At 40.2% G+C, this 15,725-nt stretch overlaps 1 protein-coding gene across 1 annotated transcript in view; it reads right to left on the reverse strand.

Annotated features, from left to right (window-relative positions):
• Positions 1 to 2,600: 2,600 nt before the first annotated feature.
• The window catches only part of LOC126100379 (uncharacterized), a 161,216-nt gene continuing 148,091 nt past the window's right edge, over positions 2,601 to 15,725 (reverse strand). The window contains exon 7 of the mRNA XM_049910987.1: positions 2,601 to 3,645. Coding sequence (XP_049766944.1) covers positions 3,558 to 3,645 — 88 coding nt within the window. The 3' untranslated portion in view covers positions 2,601 to 3,557. The remainder of the gene's footprint in view (positions 3,646 to 15,725) is intronic.

The following is a 15,725-nucleotide window of genomic DNA, read 5'->3' on the forward strand; positions in this document are numbered from 1 at the left end:
AGCTTTCTACCTGTGCATTTCACTGAACTGAGAGACGATTTAGATTAGAGGGAGTGCGCATCATGCCCTTGTAACTTAATGAATGTTAATTTGTATAGAATTGAGAACAGGGGTGTGTTGTTCTATAAAGTGATATTTAAATGAAAATCTTACATGTATATAACAGTAATTCCAGTCCCTGTCCCGTACCCAGTAAATGTAATCTTCAAATGAGCCCTCATGATATAGTAATGTCATATCAGAAATGAATGAAAGTAAAGAATCCATATAAGAGTATATCGTGTCTGATAATAGTACAGATGCTCTCGGTTGGCTGCGTTCTTTGTTTGCTTGTGTTCCCCCTTTATGTTACGTGTTCCAAAACAGATCCATTGAATCATAATTAAATGTGCTAACCAATTAAATGATACGCATTTCCCTTTAATGGTTATTTGGCAAGCATTGAATCAAGGAACACAAGCGACAGCATCAGAATCAATGCAAGCTTAAACACCAGAGTCAGGCAACGACCCTTTGACAGATTCGTCACAAAGGGAAAGGTACTGATGTGAAGGGAAAAAAGCCAGACAAAGTTTGTGTCTGAAGAACATGTTTTGATGGCAATATTTTTGATTGTCTCTCATCTGACAGTAGAAGCAATATCAGGAATAGATTTCCTATTGAAGTGCAGGGAAAATCTCATTTGAGAAGGGAAATAGCCACATTAATTATGAAGAAAAGGCCACTTCTGAATTTGATGAATCTGTGAATGGAATAGGTCATGTGGTGCAACTTCATTTCTCTGTATTTACTTTTACTGATTTTTCTTGTCATATCTATTGTTGTAAAACCAAATTCATCTTTACTCCAACATTTACTACACATTTCTTTAAAATCACCAAATTTTAAATAAAGTCCAACAAACTCGTGATAAATATGATTTCAATTTGTATCATCTTGCCTGAAAATATATAGAAAATTATGATTTTCTCTATCTAACTGTTCTGGTATTTTTGAATACATTGGACTTAAATAAAAAACAAACTTTTCCCACCTGTAAGATATTCTTGAACTGTATCTTGCTTTTCAAGAATGAAATCATCAAAAACAGCAACTGAATTATATTCACATTCATCTAATGCAATAATTTCACCAATACTTTCAATAAAAGTAGTAATTTTTCCATTAATTTATCTTCAATTTTTTCATATCCTTTATAAATTCTTAACATTTGTGGTTGATCTAAACTTTTAGAATAAATGCAGAAATTTTATTCCAGTTTAATCATCCTGGGGGCTAGACTATAATTATCAAACATTAACACTGTTTTTCCACAACTCCTTTGTCCTGTTATAAGAACATCAAATAGAATTTGGTAAAATTGTACCTGGTATATTTATTAATTCCCTTTCCTGAATTCTTATTTTTGTTCTCAATCTGTCATTTAATTATATAAATTTCATTAATAAGAATGACTAGATTATTTCGATTGTGTGATAATTCATCTGTCTGAAAAAAGTTGAACTGTACCAATAAGAGAAACTTATAGAAATGTTTCATTAGTTGCATATTATACACCTTTCTTAAGTCCAAATATTAAATCAAAAAATAGCAAATTGTATACCAAAAGAGAGGTGATAGAAATACCTTTTGGTTTATAGTTTGAAGAATTTATTCAATCGAAAAAACTAATATCTGCATTAAAGAAGATAAAATTTTGAATAGAGTTACTACTGAAAGTGGCATTAAATTATTTATGGAGAAAGAAGATTTATGGGACAAATTTTTGTATTTAATCATCAAATTATCGAAGTTAATGAAAAAATGATTGCTAATGATGTTCCTCAAATTATTGTGTTTGAATTAATTAATATAAATTTTAATCTATCTAACGGAATGATTGTTAAACCTACTGATCATTTTCATAGATAAACTAATATTATTTCTTCATTTAAACCGAATCCTGAATTTGGAGGACCAATAATTAGTGGACCAAATTAGTCTGTAACTATTCTAATTTTTGATGCAATTCAGAATTTAGAAATAACTTTAAGTGATGAAAATGATAATTTGATTGACCTAATTAGTGCTTGTGTAGCAGGAATTTTAAAATCAGGTTAATAATTTTTTTCCTTAATAGATAAAGAACAAAATCAAGAGTTATCAATTATACTCATTTCCTGTTAATGAGAAAACAAAGAATAATTTAAAGAGTCCAAACAAGAAAACAGATATTAATATTAATATAGGTGATGGTTGGATTCAGCCTAATTATTCACAACTCTATGTGACATTTGATGGTATTCACACAGATGGAACAGATTTTCAGTATATGATGGTAAATCAAATATTTAACTAACTGTTAATTGTGTGTTAAAGTTATTTGATGTTATTACAATTAAAAAAGAAAACAATATTTTGTCTGGATTTGAACACCCATTTATTTCTTCATCAACTCTTTTCAATTAACTTCTTCTCTATGAAATGAAATAACAGTAAAACTGAAAACCAAACAAAATTAAGTGCATTTGTCCATTAGAATTATTTGGTGTATTTTTAAGCATTTTAAAGAAGTAATTATGGAAGGAGATTCAATAGTAGTTTTCACTTGGAGCCCCAGAAAAGATCAAGAATATTTTATTCTTAGATGGCTTAGTAATAATGATAAAAAGGTAAAATTGTTGTTAAAAGTATGGAAATTCATGTTCCTATTGTTAAATACGAACAAAAATATTCACTTGAACCAGAACAAGAAAGACTGAAAAATCAAAAAATTCCAATTCCTTTTTTTGAACCACAAACAATTGAAATCGCTGGATTCACTGGAAAACCCAATTTTGAAGCAGATATTATTATTATTATTCCTTTGTTGATGGTATGTAATTCCTTTGTTGATAATTTCATTCCACCCAAATGGACACAGGGTGAAGTGGGCTGGGCACTGCCACATTGTAACTCTAGTTGTTAGAACATCAGATGCAAATGTGACACTGTACAGTACCTTGTCAATGTCTACAGTGTTGATATTGAACTGGTTGTGCAATTGGCAGTTAATAATAAAGTCAACATAAGCTTTTATCACTTGTTTGACCCTTTATGCTCAAGTTCCATTCCTAATCTATTACAAATGTAAATATTTCTATACGAATTTCTTTCATTCACAATGTCAGATTTGCCTCTGGTGGCCAAAACTGGTTGCACTGTAACACATTAGAATGTCTACCACATTTCCCTGTCCTATGATAACTATAGCCAATAATGGACCTCTTTGAGTAGCTGCACTTCAATTATAAGCACCTGTTATATTGTCATATGCTGCTGTTAAAGTAAAAACCATATTAATGGACAGAAGAAAAGGATCGGCCCAAATTTTTTCCCACAAAATCAACAAATTATGTGCATACTTTTAACAAGAACCTCTGGGATTTTCTTTATAAAGAAAAAAGTTTATTGGGCATTGTGGAGCAACCTCAACAGTAAGAGTTGCAAGTAACGGAGCTGTAGATTGAAGCAGTGTTCCGAGATGGTGAGGTGAGCTGTGGCCGCCAGTTCCAACATGGCGCCGGCCGGTATTGACGTCAGAAGTGCGGGTTGTCCATCCACTGCCAGCGGGGCTCGCCACTTCTGTCCAGTTCGTACTCGCTGCAGTGCGGCGTCTCGCCCAGCCTGTATGCACAGAGGTACATTAAAGACAGGACCAGTCATCTGCTACTTACAAAATTACTTTAGGCACAGCTCGGCCCGAAACAAGAACAACGAATCGCATTTCCGACGCAATAGGATTCCTTCATTTCCGATTAGCCGTGGGAGGTCTGCCGTAATCATTTTTACCTTTGGTGTTCTGTGGGTGCCGTGGCAGACATTATGAAAGCAGAATGTTTAGATGTGAAACATTGTGGGAGCAGTTAGTCAGCAAACGATTCATGAAATAGGGCATTTTGTCACTGCAGTTATTTTTCTGAAAAATGGGAGGGAAATAAAAATTCGTCCATATAGTCGATACGTGAGTGCTCGTGGTGCTGGCTTCCGCTTCTAGAACATTCACGTGTGTAAAAATTCAACGAAAACTTTTTTGAAATTTCTAGCAGACAGTGTATTGAACAGTTCTCTTGGGGAACAGTGTTGCCTGCTACAAGCAAATGCATATTTTTGTCCTTAAATCATCGTTTAACTAAACCAAACTAAGCTCCATCCGAATAGGCCTCGCAAGGCCCAACGGTAGCGACCGGCCGCCGTGTCGTCCTCACCCACAGTCGTCACTGAAGGTGGATATGGAGGGGCATGTGGTCAGCACACCACTGTCCCAGATGTATGTCTGTTTACGAGACCAGAGCCTCTACTTCTCAATAAAGTAGCTCCTTAGTTTGCCTCACAAGGGCTAACTGGACCCCGCTTGCCAACAGCGCTCGGCAGGCAGGATGGTCACTCATGCAAGTGCTAGCCCAGCCCGACAGCGCTTAACTTCAGTGTTCTGACGGGAACCGGTGTTACCACTGCGGCAAGGGCATTGGCTAAATCATCATTTAGGAGACGTTAGACTTGATACGGTGTCCGCAGCTCGTGGTCGTGTGGTAGCGTTCTCGCTTCCCGCGCCCAGGTTCCCGGGTTCGATTCCCGGCAGGGTCAGGGATTTTCTCTGCCTCGTGATAACTGGGTGTTGTGTGATGTCCTTAGGTTAGTTAGGTTCAAGTAGTTCTAAGTTCTAGGGGACTGCTGATCATAGACGTTAAGTCCCATAGTGCTCAGAGCCATTTGAACCATTTTTGAACTTGATACGGTAATTAGGGTACAAATCACAGTCAGACCCGCAACCTCAATGTCCATTCCCTATTTTGCACAAAGTTCATTATCACTCGCCGGCCGGTGTGGCCTTGCGGTTCTAGACGCTTCAGTCTGGAACCGCGCGACCGCTACGGTCGCAGGTTCGAATCCTGCCTCGGGCATGGATGTGTGTGTGATGTCCTTAGGTTAGTTAGGTTTAAATAGTTCTAAGTTCTGGGGGACTGATCCACACTCATGAAAATTGCGACAAATTGGGAATAAACAGCAGAGTATTGGCAGTAAGCTAGAATACAGATATTACTGCTCATCGTTTCCCTTGCAGGAGTTTTGTGTTACGTTTCTTAATCAGACTGCAATCGCAAAATCGTTCTGAGAGAGAGAGGACGTTAAATAACATAGAATGTTATGGAACACACTTCTAGGCACCCAGACTCTGTTACAAAAACGAAAATGGAGAAAAAGTTTTAGCATGTAGCAGAATGCGAATTTACCCCCTCCCACATCATAAATACATATCTCTAACTACACCGTTCACATACAACACTTTGCATTATTATTGTTCATCTCGGGACCTCATAAAAGCCTTTTAATACTTAAGTGTCGTTAACTGACGTTTAATTGTAACAAATCATACCAAGAGTGACATTTCTGATAAATCTTCAATGCGCCGTCACCTTGTAATGGTATACTGTCTTAACACGCAACTTATAATACAGAAACAATAAAACGCGATGAAATCCTATATGGAGTCTCCAAAGTAGCAAGCAAGGACCATCACGTGACCTGACACGAATGCTGTGGTATGTTATTGGTTGTTCCTGTTTCTGACCGAGCCGTAAGCACAAAATTTTGTGTCCATCTTATTTAGAGAGATCATAGAGCGGGAATATCTATGTAGTGAGTATAGCATACAGCACGTGTAGACAGCATCAAACTGAAATAGTCATGTGACTTTGGTATGATACACATCTTTCTTCCATTATGTTGTGTGTGTATTTATTTATTTATTTATTTATTTATTTTTTACATCGGTGTATTACTCGAGCTAATGTACAGGGAAGTGGAGGGTACTCCGTGCAAAAATGCTGACGGAAAATACATCGCAACACCAAAAGGTAATTAATGAAGGGGAATGAGATTTCTGGAATTCATTTGTCTAGGTAACATAATTATATGATTAACATTGCAAGATCACATGCTAATGAAAGCACGAGATAAGCCATTGAAAATGTGAAATGCTGGTACGTTAGTAACCGGTGTAATAGTCGGAATGTTAAATGCGAGGATGCAAAACGTGCATGCGATGTACTGTACAGGTGTCGGATGTGAGTTTGTGGGATGGAGTTTCATGCCTGTTGCACGTCGTCAGTCAGTACAGGAACAGGTAACGCTGTTTGTGGATGGCGCCGGTGTTGTCGTCCAATGATGGCCCATATGTGCTCCATTGGACACAGATCAGGTCATCGAACACTCTGCAGAGCATGTTGGGTTACGACAGCGGTATGTGGCCAAGAGTTACCCTAATAGAAAACACCTGGTGGAATGCTGTTCACGAATGGCAGCACAACAGGTCGAATCACCAGACTGGTGTACAGATTTGCAGTCAGGATGCGTGAAATAAGCACGAGAGTGCTCCAGCTGTCATACGAAATCGGGCCCCAGCTCATAACTCCAGGTGTAGGTCCAATGTGTTTAGCATGCAGACAGGTTGCAGCCCTTTAAGGGGCTCCGGAACGCCCTATACTTGCAATGTTAAAATAACGCTTATAAATTACATCTTTCCTCACAAAGTATTTGAGGTAGGAAGTTGAACTTTTTACAGATTATTTATTGGAATATGGGCTACAACTTAACACAGGGATTTTACAAAATTTTAGTCCAGTTATTAAAGATGATTTTTTTTTCAATTGTAATGAAAATTCACAACATTTTTTTGCAATTTTTTATTTATATATTCAAAAATACACAGTTTTTTGGAAAAAGGCTGTGTTAAATTATGCAGAAGGTACTGTGTAACATTTACTGAAAGTTTGAAACAAATATGTTTGGAAGATCCTTAGAAAACATGTAATTAGTATGAGAAAATAAAAGTTTTGGGAATCGAGCGACAAAGATTGGATTAACTTTTTAGTGCATTCCAGGTCCATAGGATGGATTATCTTCATCCTGTCTTCATCCTGTGCAAACTCCTCCTCCAGCTTCCTCTTGTTCCTCCTCCTGTTTACTCTTGCTTGTATTTCTAGACTCTTTACAGCCCTGTCTGCAGCCCGAAGGCGTTCCTTGTCTAAAGCAAGCATCGCTCGTACCATGTTAGAATGTTATTATTTACAGTAATAACACATACCTTTGGCTTTCCAACATTTCTCCTTTTCTTAAAAGCCTTCAGAGGATTTCTAATAACTTTACTTTTACTCATTATTATACTTCAACAAAACAGAGACTCAAGAAACAGAATTAATTACGAATATTTTCGAGATAACGACAGAGTAAATAAACATGAAACAATCGAAAATCACACCAGCGATATATATTGAACCATCACAGGTTAGCCACAACACATACTTTATCTCACATCACTAAAATGTACCTGATGAACACGGACGTTAATAATAACACCATTTGACAGCAGTGTAACAGCGCCACAGTGGGTCACGCCCATGTAGAACACATTTCAAAAAAAAATTTAAAAATAGTTGTAGTCTTCGGAATTGAATAAATTATATACCTATTAAAAGGTAATAGTCTGCAGATTCAGAAAACGCAAAAAAGTAAAAATTTAACTTTTCACGATTTTGAGCCTTTCCGGAGCCCCTTAAGCGACTCCTCCTAACAAAAATATGGGCATAACAGTTAGAACCAGATACCAGCAGAAAACACAACAGATCTCCACTCTGACCACCAATAAGCTCTCGCTTGACATCACTGAAGTCACAAATGGCGGTGGTTTGGGATCAGCGGATTGCACGCCACAGGGCGTCTGGCTCAGAGCTGTCCTTGAAGTAAACGATCCGTAACAGATCAACAGATCGTTATGTCATTGTGGCGCTACCTGCTGATCAAATTGTTGCTGCAGATGCAGTTCGATGCGCTAGAGCCATGCGTCAAAGTCGTATGATTGTCTTCCCTCTCGGTAGAGCCACGTGGGCGTCCGAAGCCCGGTCTTCATGCCGCCATACGTTCTCGTGACCACCGCTGGCAGTTGTCATGTACAGTAGCTACAGTCCCGCCAAGTCTTTCTGCAATATCGCAAAACAAACATCGTGATACTCGTAGCGCTGTTACACGACCTCTTTCAAAGTAAGTGAAGCGTTGGTAACGAATTCATTATAGCGTTAAAATTGTTCTTAATTAACATCAACTCACCACGTCCATTTTCAAAGGTAACTACACTACTGGCCATTAAAATTGCTACACCACGAAGATGACGTGCTACAGACAGCGAAATTTAACCGACAGGAAGAAGATGCTATGATATGCAAATGATTAGCTTTTCAGAGCATTCACACAAGGTTGACGCCGGTGGCGACACCTACAACGCGCTGCCATGAGGAAAGTTTCCAACCGCTTTCTCATACACAAACAGCAGTTGACCGGCGTTGCCTGGTGAAACATTTTGTGATGGCTCGTGTAAAGAGGAGAAATGCGTACCATCATGTTTCCGACTTTGAAAAGGTCGGATTGTATTCGCGATTGCGGTTTATCGTATCGCTACATTGCTGCTCGCGTTGGTCAAGATCCAATGGCTATTAGCATAATATGGAATCGGTGGGTTCACGAGGGTAATACGGAACGCCGTGCTGGATCCCAACGGCCTCGTATCACTAGCAGTCGAGATGACACGTATCTTATCCGCTTGGCTGTAACAGATCGTGCAGCCACGTCTCGATCCCTGAGTCAACAGATGGGGACGTTTGCAAGACAACAACCATCTGCACGAACAGTTAGACGACGTTTGCAGCAGCATGGACTATCAGCTCGGAGACGATGGCTGTGGTTATCCTTCACGCTGCATCACAGATAGGAGCGCCTGCGATAGTGTACTCAATGACGAACCTGGGTGCACGAATGGTAAAATGTCATTTTTTCGTATGAATCCAGGTTCTGTTTACAGCATAACATTGGTCGCATCCGTGTTTGGCGACATCGCGGTGAGCGCACATTGGAAGCGTGTATTCGTCATCGCCATACTGGCGTATTACCCAGCGTGATGGTATGGGGTGCCATTGGTTACACGTCTCGGTCACCTCTTGTTGCCGCGTTGACGGCACTTCGAACAGTGGACGTTACATTTCAGATTTGTTACGACCCGTGGCTCTACCCTTCATTCGATCCCTGCAAAACCCTACACTTCAACAGGATAATGCACGACCGCGTGTTGCAGGTCCAGTACGGGCCATTCTGGATACGGAAAATGTTCGACTGCTGCCCTGGCCAGCATATTCTCCAGATCTCTCACCAATTGAAAACGTCTGGTCAATAGTGGCCGAGCAACTGGCTCCTCACTAGACGCCAGTCACTACCTTTGATGAACTGTGGTATCGTGTTGAAGCTGCATGGGCAGCTGTACCTGTTCACGCCATCCAAGCTCTGTTTGACTCAATGCCCAAGCGTATCGAGGCCGTTATTACGGCCAGAGGTGGTTGTTCTGGGTACTGATTTCTCAGGATCTATGCATCCAAATTGCGTGAAAATGCAATCACATGTCAATTCTAGTACAATACATTTGTCCAATGAATATCCGTTTATCATCTGCATTTCTTCTTGGTGTAGCAATTTTAATGGCCACTAGTGTAGCGCTCATGACAGTTACAGCGTGGATTTAAAGCAAACCTGGTTTGTATCCTCATAGTGGCGGTATAGCGCCATTCTTATGCGACTAGCGTGAATGTAGAATAGACTTCGTCTTTCAGATGTAGAAACAGCGCTTCCAACTGTCGTTTATATCGCGTATCTCGTTCTTGGTGTTGAGATTTTTTTTCCGTCAGTGTGTTCTTCTGATGCAATCCAGTCACGTAGCGAGCAAAGAAACGGATAACTACTCATACACCTTTGTAGATGTCCTAATTTCTATCGTCTTATCTGTGTGAGACGTGGTAGAAGCAGGAGAATTGCTAAACACTGTTTCGTAAATATTGTATCCTAGAATTTCTTAATCAGGACTGCACGAGAACTATGTCGCCTTACGAGGTGCATTCAAGTTCTAAGGCCTCCCATTTTTTTTCTAATTAACTACTCATCCGAAATCGATGAAACTGGCGTTACTTCTCGACGTAATCGCCCTGCAGACGTACACATTTTTCACAACGCTGACGCCATGATTCCATGGCAGCGGCGAAGGCTTCTTTAGGAGTCTGTTTTGACCACTGGAAAATTGCTGAGGCAATAGCAGCACGGCTGGTGAATGTGCGGCCACAGAGAGTGTCTTTCATTGTTGTAAAAAGCCAAAAGTCACTAGGAGCCAGGTCAGGTGAGTAGGGAGCACGAGGAATCACTTCAAAGTTGTTATCACGAAGAAACTGTTGCGTAACGTTAGCTCGATGTGCGGGTGCGTTGTCTTGGTGAAACAGCACACACGCAGCCCTTCCCGGACGTTTTTGTTGCAGTGTAGGAAGGAATTTGTTCTTCAAAACATTTTCGTAGGATGTACCTGTTACCGTAGTGCCCTTTGGAATGCAATGGGTAAGGATTACGCCCTCGCTGTCCCAGAACATGGACACCATCATTTTTTCAGCACTGGCGGTTACCCGAAATTTTTTTGGTGGCGGTGAATCTGTGTGCTTCCATTGAGCTGACTGGCGCTTTGTTTCTGGATTGAAAAATGACATCCATATCTCATCCATTGTCACAACCGCCGAAAAGAAAGTCCCATTCGTGCTGTCGTTGCGCGTCAACATTGCTCGGCAACATGCCACACGGGCAGCCGTGTGGTCATCCGTCACCATTCGTGGCACCCACCTGGATGACACTTTTCGCATTTTCAGGTCGTCGTGCAGGATTGTGTGCACAGAACCCACAGAAATGCCAACTCTGGAGGCGATCTGTTCGACAGTCATTCGGCGATCCCCCAAAACAATTCTCTCCACTTTCTCGATCGTGTCGTCAGACCGGCTTGTGTGAGCCCGAGGTTGTTTCGATTTGTTGTCACATGATGTTCTGTCTTCATTAAACTGTCGCACCCATGAACGCACTTTAGACACATCCATAACTCCATCACCACATGTCTCCTTCAACTGTCGATGAATTTCAATTGGTTTCACACCACGCAAATTCAGAAAGCGAATGATTGCATGCTGTTCAAGTAAGGAAAACGTCGCCATTTTAAGTATTTAAAACAGTTCTCTTTCTCGCCGCTGGCGGTAAAATTCCATCTGCAGTACGGTGCTGCCATCTCTGGAACGTATTGACAATGAACGCGGCCTCATTTTAAAACAATGCGCATGTTTCTATCTCTTTCCAGTCCGGAGAAAAAAAATCGGAGGCCTTAGAACTTGAATGCACCTCGTACTTTCGAAGATTCCCTTTTCAGCTCGCCGAACACCTACTTTACACTTTCATATATGTAAGACTGACATACTGCGATAATGGCTACGAACTTCTGAATTTGTTCTGTATCTTCTTTCGTAGCCATTACGTAGGCAGCGATCATTGTGTCCCGTTTTAGCTCACTCGCATACAGATACTGCGCTCTTTGACATCGTCATGAATAGTGTTACTGTTTTCAGGTTATCACCATTTCTCACAGCCTTCCAGTAACAGTACTTGTGGTACAATGGCCCTTAAGGTCACACATCGCTGGACTTACCGTCATGGTTCGGGAGGTCTTAATCAGAATGTTTAACTCAGAGCCTGCTGGTCTTTGGTTAAAAGGTACTGGGAGAAACATACTATGGACGGTGCTATGCGAATTGCTTGTAATTGTTTCCACAACGAAATTTTTAAGGCATCCGGATTTTACGGACCTTACATGAGCTTGATCCATAATGACAGGACAATACAGTATGAGATCCTCAGAAAATAATAATTACATTATATCAACAAAAGGTAATTGCAGTTAATCTCATGTACTGAAAACCAACAAAACAATCTCTAACAATATGGACAATGTAATGAATCAAACAAGTTAAAGTGAAATGCATTTTCGAGACGAACCAAGCAGGTGGTTAATGATATCGTAAAACTCTCATTTAGCATGAGAACGATGAGCTTCAGTGCAAAAAGGGGTGAGGCCAGAACAATACACTATTTCTTTTAACGTAAATAAAGCTGGGACGGAGAGTAAGAGGCTGCACGTCATTAACAGGGATAGGCTGCGACCCAGCAAGAAAATAAAAATGTATTCACCTCTAGCGAGACCGTGATTGGGTGAAGCCACACTTGGCGACGCAGATGCGACACAGTGGGAAGATCCCCATTATATAAAAGCATTTTGAGACCTAAAATCTATCTCTTGTCTCGCGGTGGACCGCAGAAGTATGTGGAAATAAGCAAAGGCTTTAAGTGCTTTGCTTTCTGCAAAGTGGGGAGCATACACTTCGTGTATCGTGGCGACAGATAGCAAAGCGGTAGTTACTTATTCCTGCACGAATTTTTGCAGGCAAAGAAATTGTGCACATCGCTCCAATCCATAGCGAGTGTGCAATAGCCATTATTTCGACTAGGGAAAGATAAACATTCTACAGAATGCAGCAAAGTTGCGGCTGAGTGAATTCAGTCACGGCCAGAGTAGGGAATTAGCATTTCAGAAACAGCACAGAGACAACGCAATTGCAGATGCCGCTTGGTAAAAAAGTACCATCACCCATTAGGCCACAATAAATGTTGAGTCTAGATTTCCTCACTTCAACTTGCGTACGCTTTCACCATTGAATATCAAAAGCTAGGACACTAACCCACCCTCACACTTTGTATATGAGAGTTTTTTTTTCATTGGTTCAAAAAGTAAATTTATTCTCCACCAACTCAGTGCACTGGCCACCTACGACAACATAGATTTAAATGAGCTGGCGAAGATTTTTAATAATCATTCTTTCCAGTGATAAAAAATTTTCATGTGTAGTGATAACGATTTTAATAATCGTCATTTCAATATGTCCAAGAATTAAATATTTTGTTATTGAGTGTAAAAAGTAATTGAACATGATTGTTGTTTATCACTTGACCCCTGAAAGCAACAGTTGATAAATTACATGTAGAATAAAATAGGGACTAGCTGTGTTTTCTTTCTAGAACAGAGCCCAAACTTTCTTTTTTAGTAATTCATACATTCTAGGTACGTGACAGCAGGATTTCTAATAATTTTTGTTACGATCTGCACCCGATACTAACTGTCTCACAGAGCCGGGACCAGAGTCATATTTATTTAGAATGTCGGTTTGACACCCTGGACTTGTGAAGACAGTTCAGATGTTTTATCCATTTGTGCGGTAACTGGTTAGCTAAGTTTGCACACATTAGTACACTCACTGTGCTGATACAAAGGTCGGACGTACGACAAACTCTTGTCTCGAAATATTGTCGAGAATATTGTCCTACATAAAGCACGCCAGTGGCAAGAAACAAACAAAATCTTCACCACACGATACCGGTGGCAATGTTACCAATGTAGTGCCACTGAAGTGGGGTCACTAGGTGCGGTTTTCCGAAATTCCTTTACCAAAGAAGGCGAAGTACTTACTGCAACCTACATTCTTCTGAATCTGCTTAGTGTATTCATCTCTTGGTCTCCCTCTACGATTTTTACCCTCCACGCTGCCCTCCAATGCTAAATTTGTGATCCCTTGATGCCTCAGAACATGTCCTACCAACCGGTCCTTTCTTCTTGTCAAGTTGTGCCACAAACTCCTCTTCTCCCCAATTCTATTCAATACCTCCTCATTAGTTATGTGATCTACTCATCTAATCTTTAGCATTCTTCTGTAGCACCACATTTCGAAAGCTTCTATTCTCTTCTTGCCTAAACTATTTATCGTCCATGTTTCACTTCCATACATGGCTACACTCCATATAAATACTTTCAGAAACGACTTCCTGACACTTAAATCAATACTCGATGTTAACAAATTTCTCTTCTTCAGAAACGCTTTCTTTGCCATGGCCAGTCTACATTTTATATCCTGTCTACTTCGACCATCATCAGTTATTTTGCTCCCCAAATAGCAAAACTCCTTTACTACTTTAAGTGTCTCATTTCCTAGTCTAATTCCCTCAGCATCACCCGACTTAATTCGACTACATTCCATTATCCTTGGTTTGCTGTTGTTGATGTTCATCTTATATCCTCCTTTCAAGACACTGTCCATTCTGTTCAACTGTTATTCCAAGTCCTTTGCTGTCTCTGACAGAATTACAATGTCATCGGCGAACCTCAACGTTTTTATTTCTTCTCCGTGGATTTTAATACCTACCCCGAACTTTTCTTTTGTTTCCTTTACTGCTTGCTCGATATACAGATTGAATAACATCGGGGAGAGGCTACAACCCTGTCTCACTCCCTTCCCAACCACTGCTTCCCTTTCATGCCCCTCGACTCATAACTGCCGTCTGATTTCTGTACAAATTGTAAATAGCCTTTCGCTCCCTGTATTTTACCCCTGCCACCTTTAGAATTTGAAAGAGAGTATTCCAGTCAACATTGTCAAAAGCTCTCTCTAAGTCTACAAATGCTAGAAATGTAGGTATGCCTTTCCTTAATCTATTTTCTAAGATCAGTCGTAGGGTCAGTATTGCCTCACGTGTTCCAACGTTTCTGCGGAATCCAAACTGATCTTCGCCGAGGTCGGCTTCTACCGGTTTTTCCATTCGTCTGTAAAGAATTCGCGTTAGTATTTTGCAGCTGTGACTTATTAAACTGATAGTTCGGTAATTTTCACATCTGTCAACACCTGCTTTCTTTGGGATTGGAATTATTATATTTTTCTTGAAGTCCGAGGGTATTTCGCCTGTCTCATACATCTTGCTCACCAGATGATATAGTTTTGTCAGGACTGGCTCTCCCAAGGCCGTAAGTAGTTCCAATGGAATGTTGTCTACTCCGGGGGCCTTGTTTCGACTCAGGTCTCTCAGTGCTCTGTCAAACTCTTCACGCAGTATCGTATCTCCCATTTCATCTTCATCTACATCCTCTTCCATTTCCATTATATTGTCCTCAAGTACATCGCCCTTGTATAAACCCTCTATATACTCCTTCCACCTTTCTGCTTTCCCTTCTTTGGTTAGAACTGGGTTTCCATCTGAGCTCTTGATATTCATACAAGTGGTTCTCTTTTCTCCAAAGGTCTCTTTAAATTTCCTGTAGGCAGTATCTATCTTACCCCAATTAGATAAGCCTCTTCACCCTTACATTTGTCCTCTAGCCATCCCTGCTTAACCATTTTGCACTTCCTGTCGATCTCATTTTTGAGATGTTTGTATTCCTTTTTGCCTGCTTCATTTACTGCGTTATTATATTTTCTCCTTTCATCAATTAAATTCAATATTTCTTCTGTTATCCAAGGATTTCTACTATCCCTCGTCTTTTTACCTACTTGATCCTCTGCTGCCTTCACTACTTCATCCCTCAGAAATACCCATTCGTCTTCTACTGTATCTCTTTCCACCATTCCTGTCAATTGTTCCATTATGCTCTGCCTGAAACTCTGTACAACCTCTGGTTCTTTCAGTTTATCCAGGTCCCATCTCCCTAAATTCCCACCTTTTTGCAGTTTCTTCAGTTTTAATCTACAGTTTATAACCAATAGATTGTGGTCATAGTCGACATCTGCCCCTGGAAATGTCTTACAATTTAAAATCTGGTTCCTAAATCCCTGTCTTACCATTATATAATCTATCTGATACCTTCTAGTATCTCCAGGATTCTTCCATGTATACAACCTTCTTTTATGATTCTTGAACCAAGTGTTAGCTATGATTAAGTTATGCTCTGTGCAAAATTCAACAAGACGGCTTCCTCTTTCATTTCTCTCCCC

The sequence above is a fragment of the Schistocerca cancellata genome, chromosome 9 (genome assembly GCF_023864275.1).
Source record: "Schistocerca cancellata isolate TAMUIC-IGC-003103 chromosome 9, iqSchCanc2.1, whole genome shotgun sequence".
Taxonomy (NCBI): Eukaryota; Metazoa; Arthropoda; class Insecta; order Orthoptera; family Acrididae; genus Schistocerca; species Schistocerca cancellata.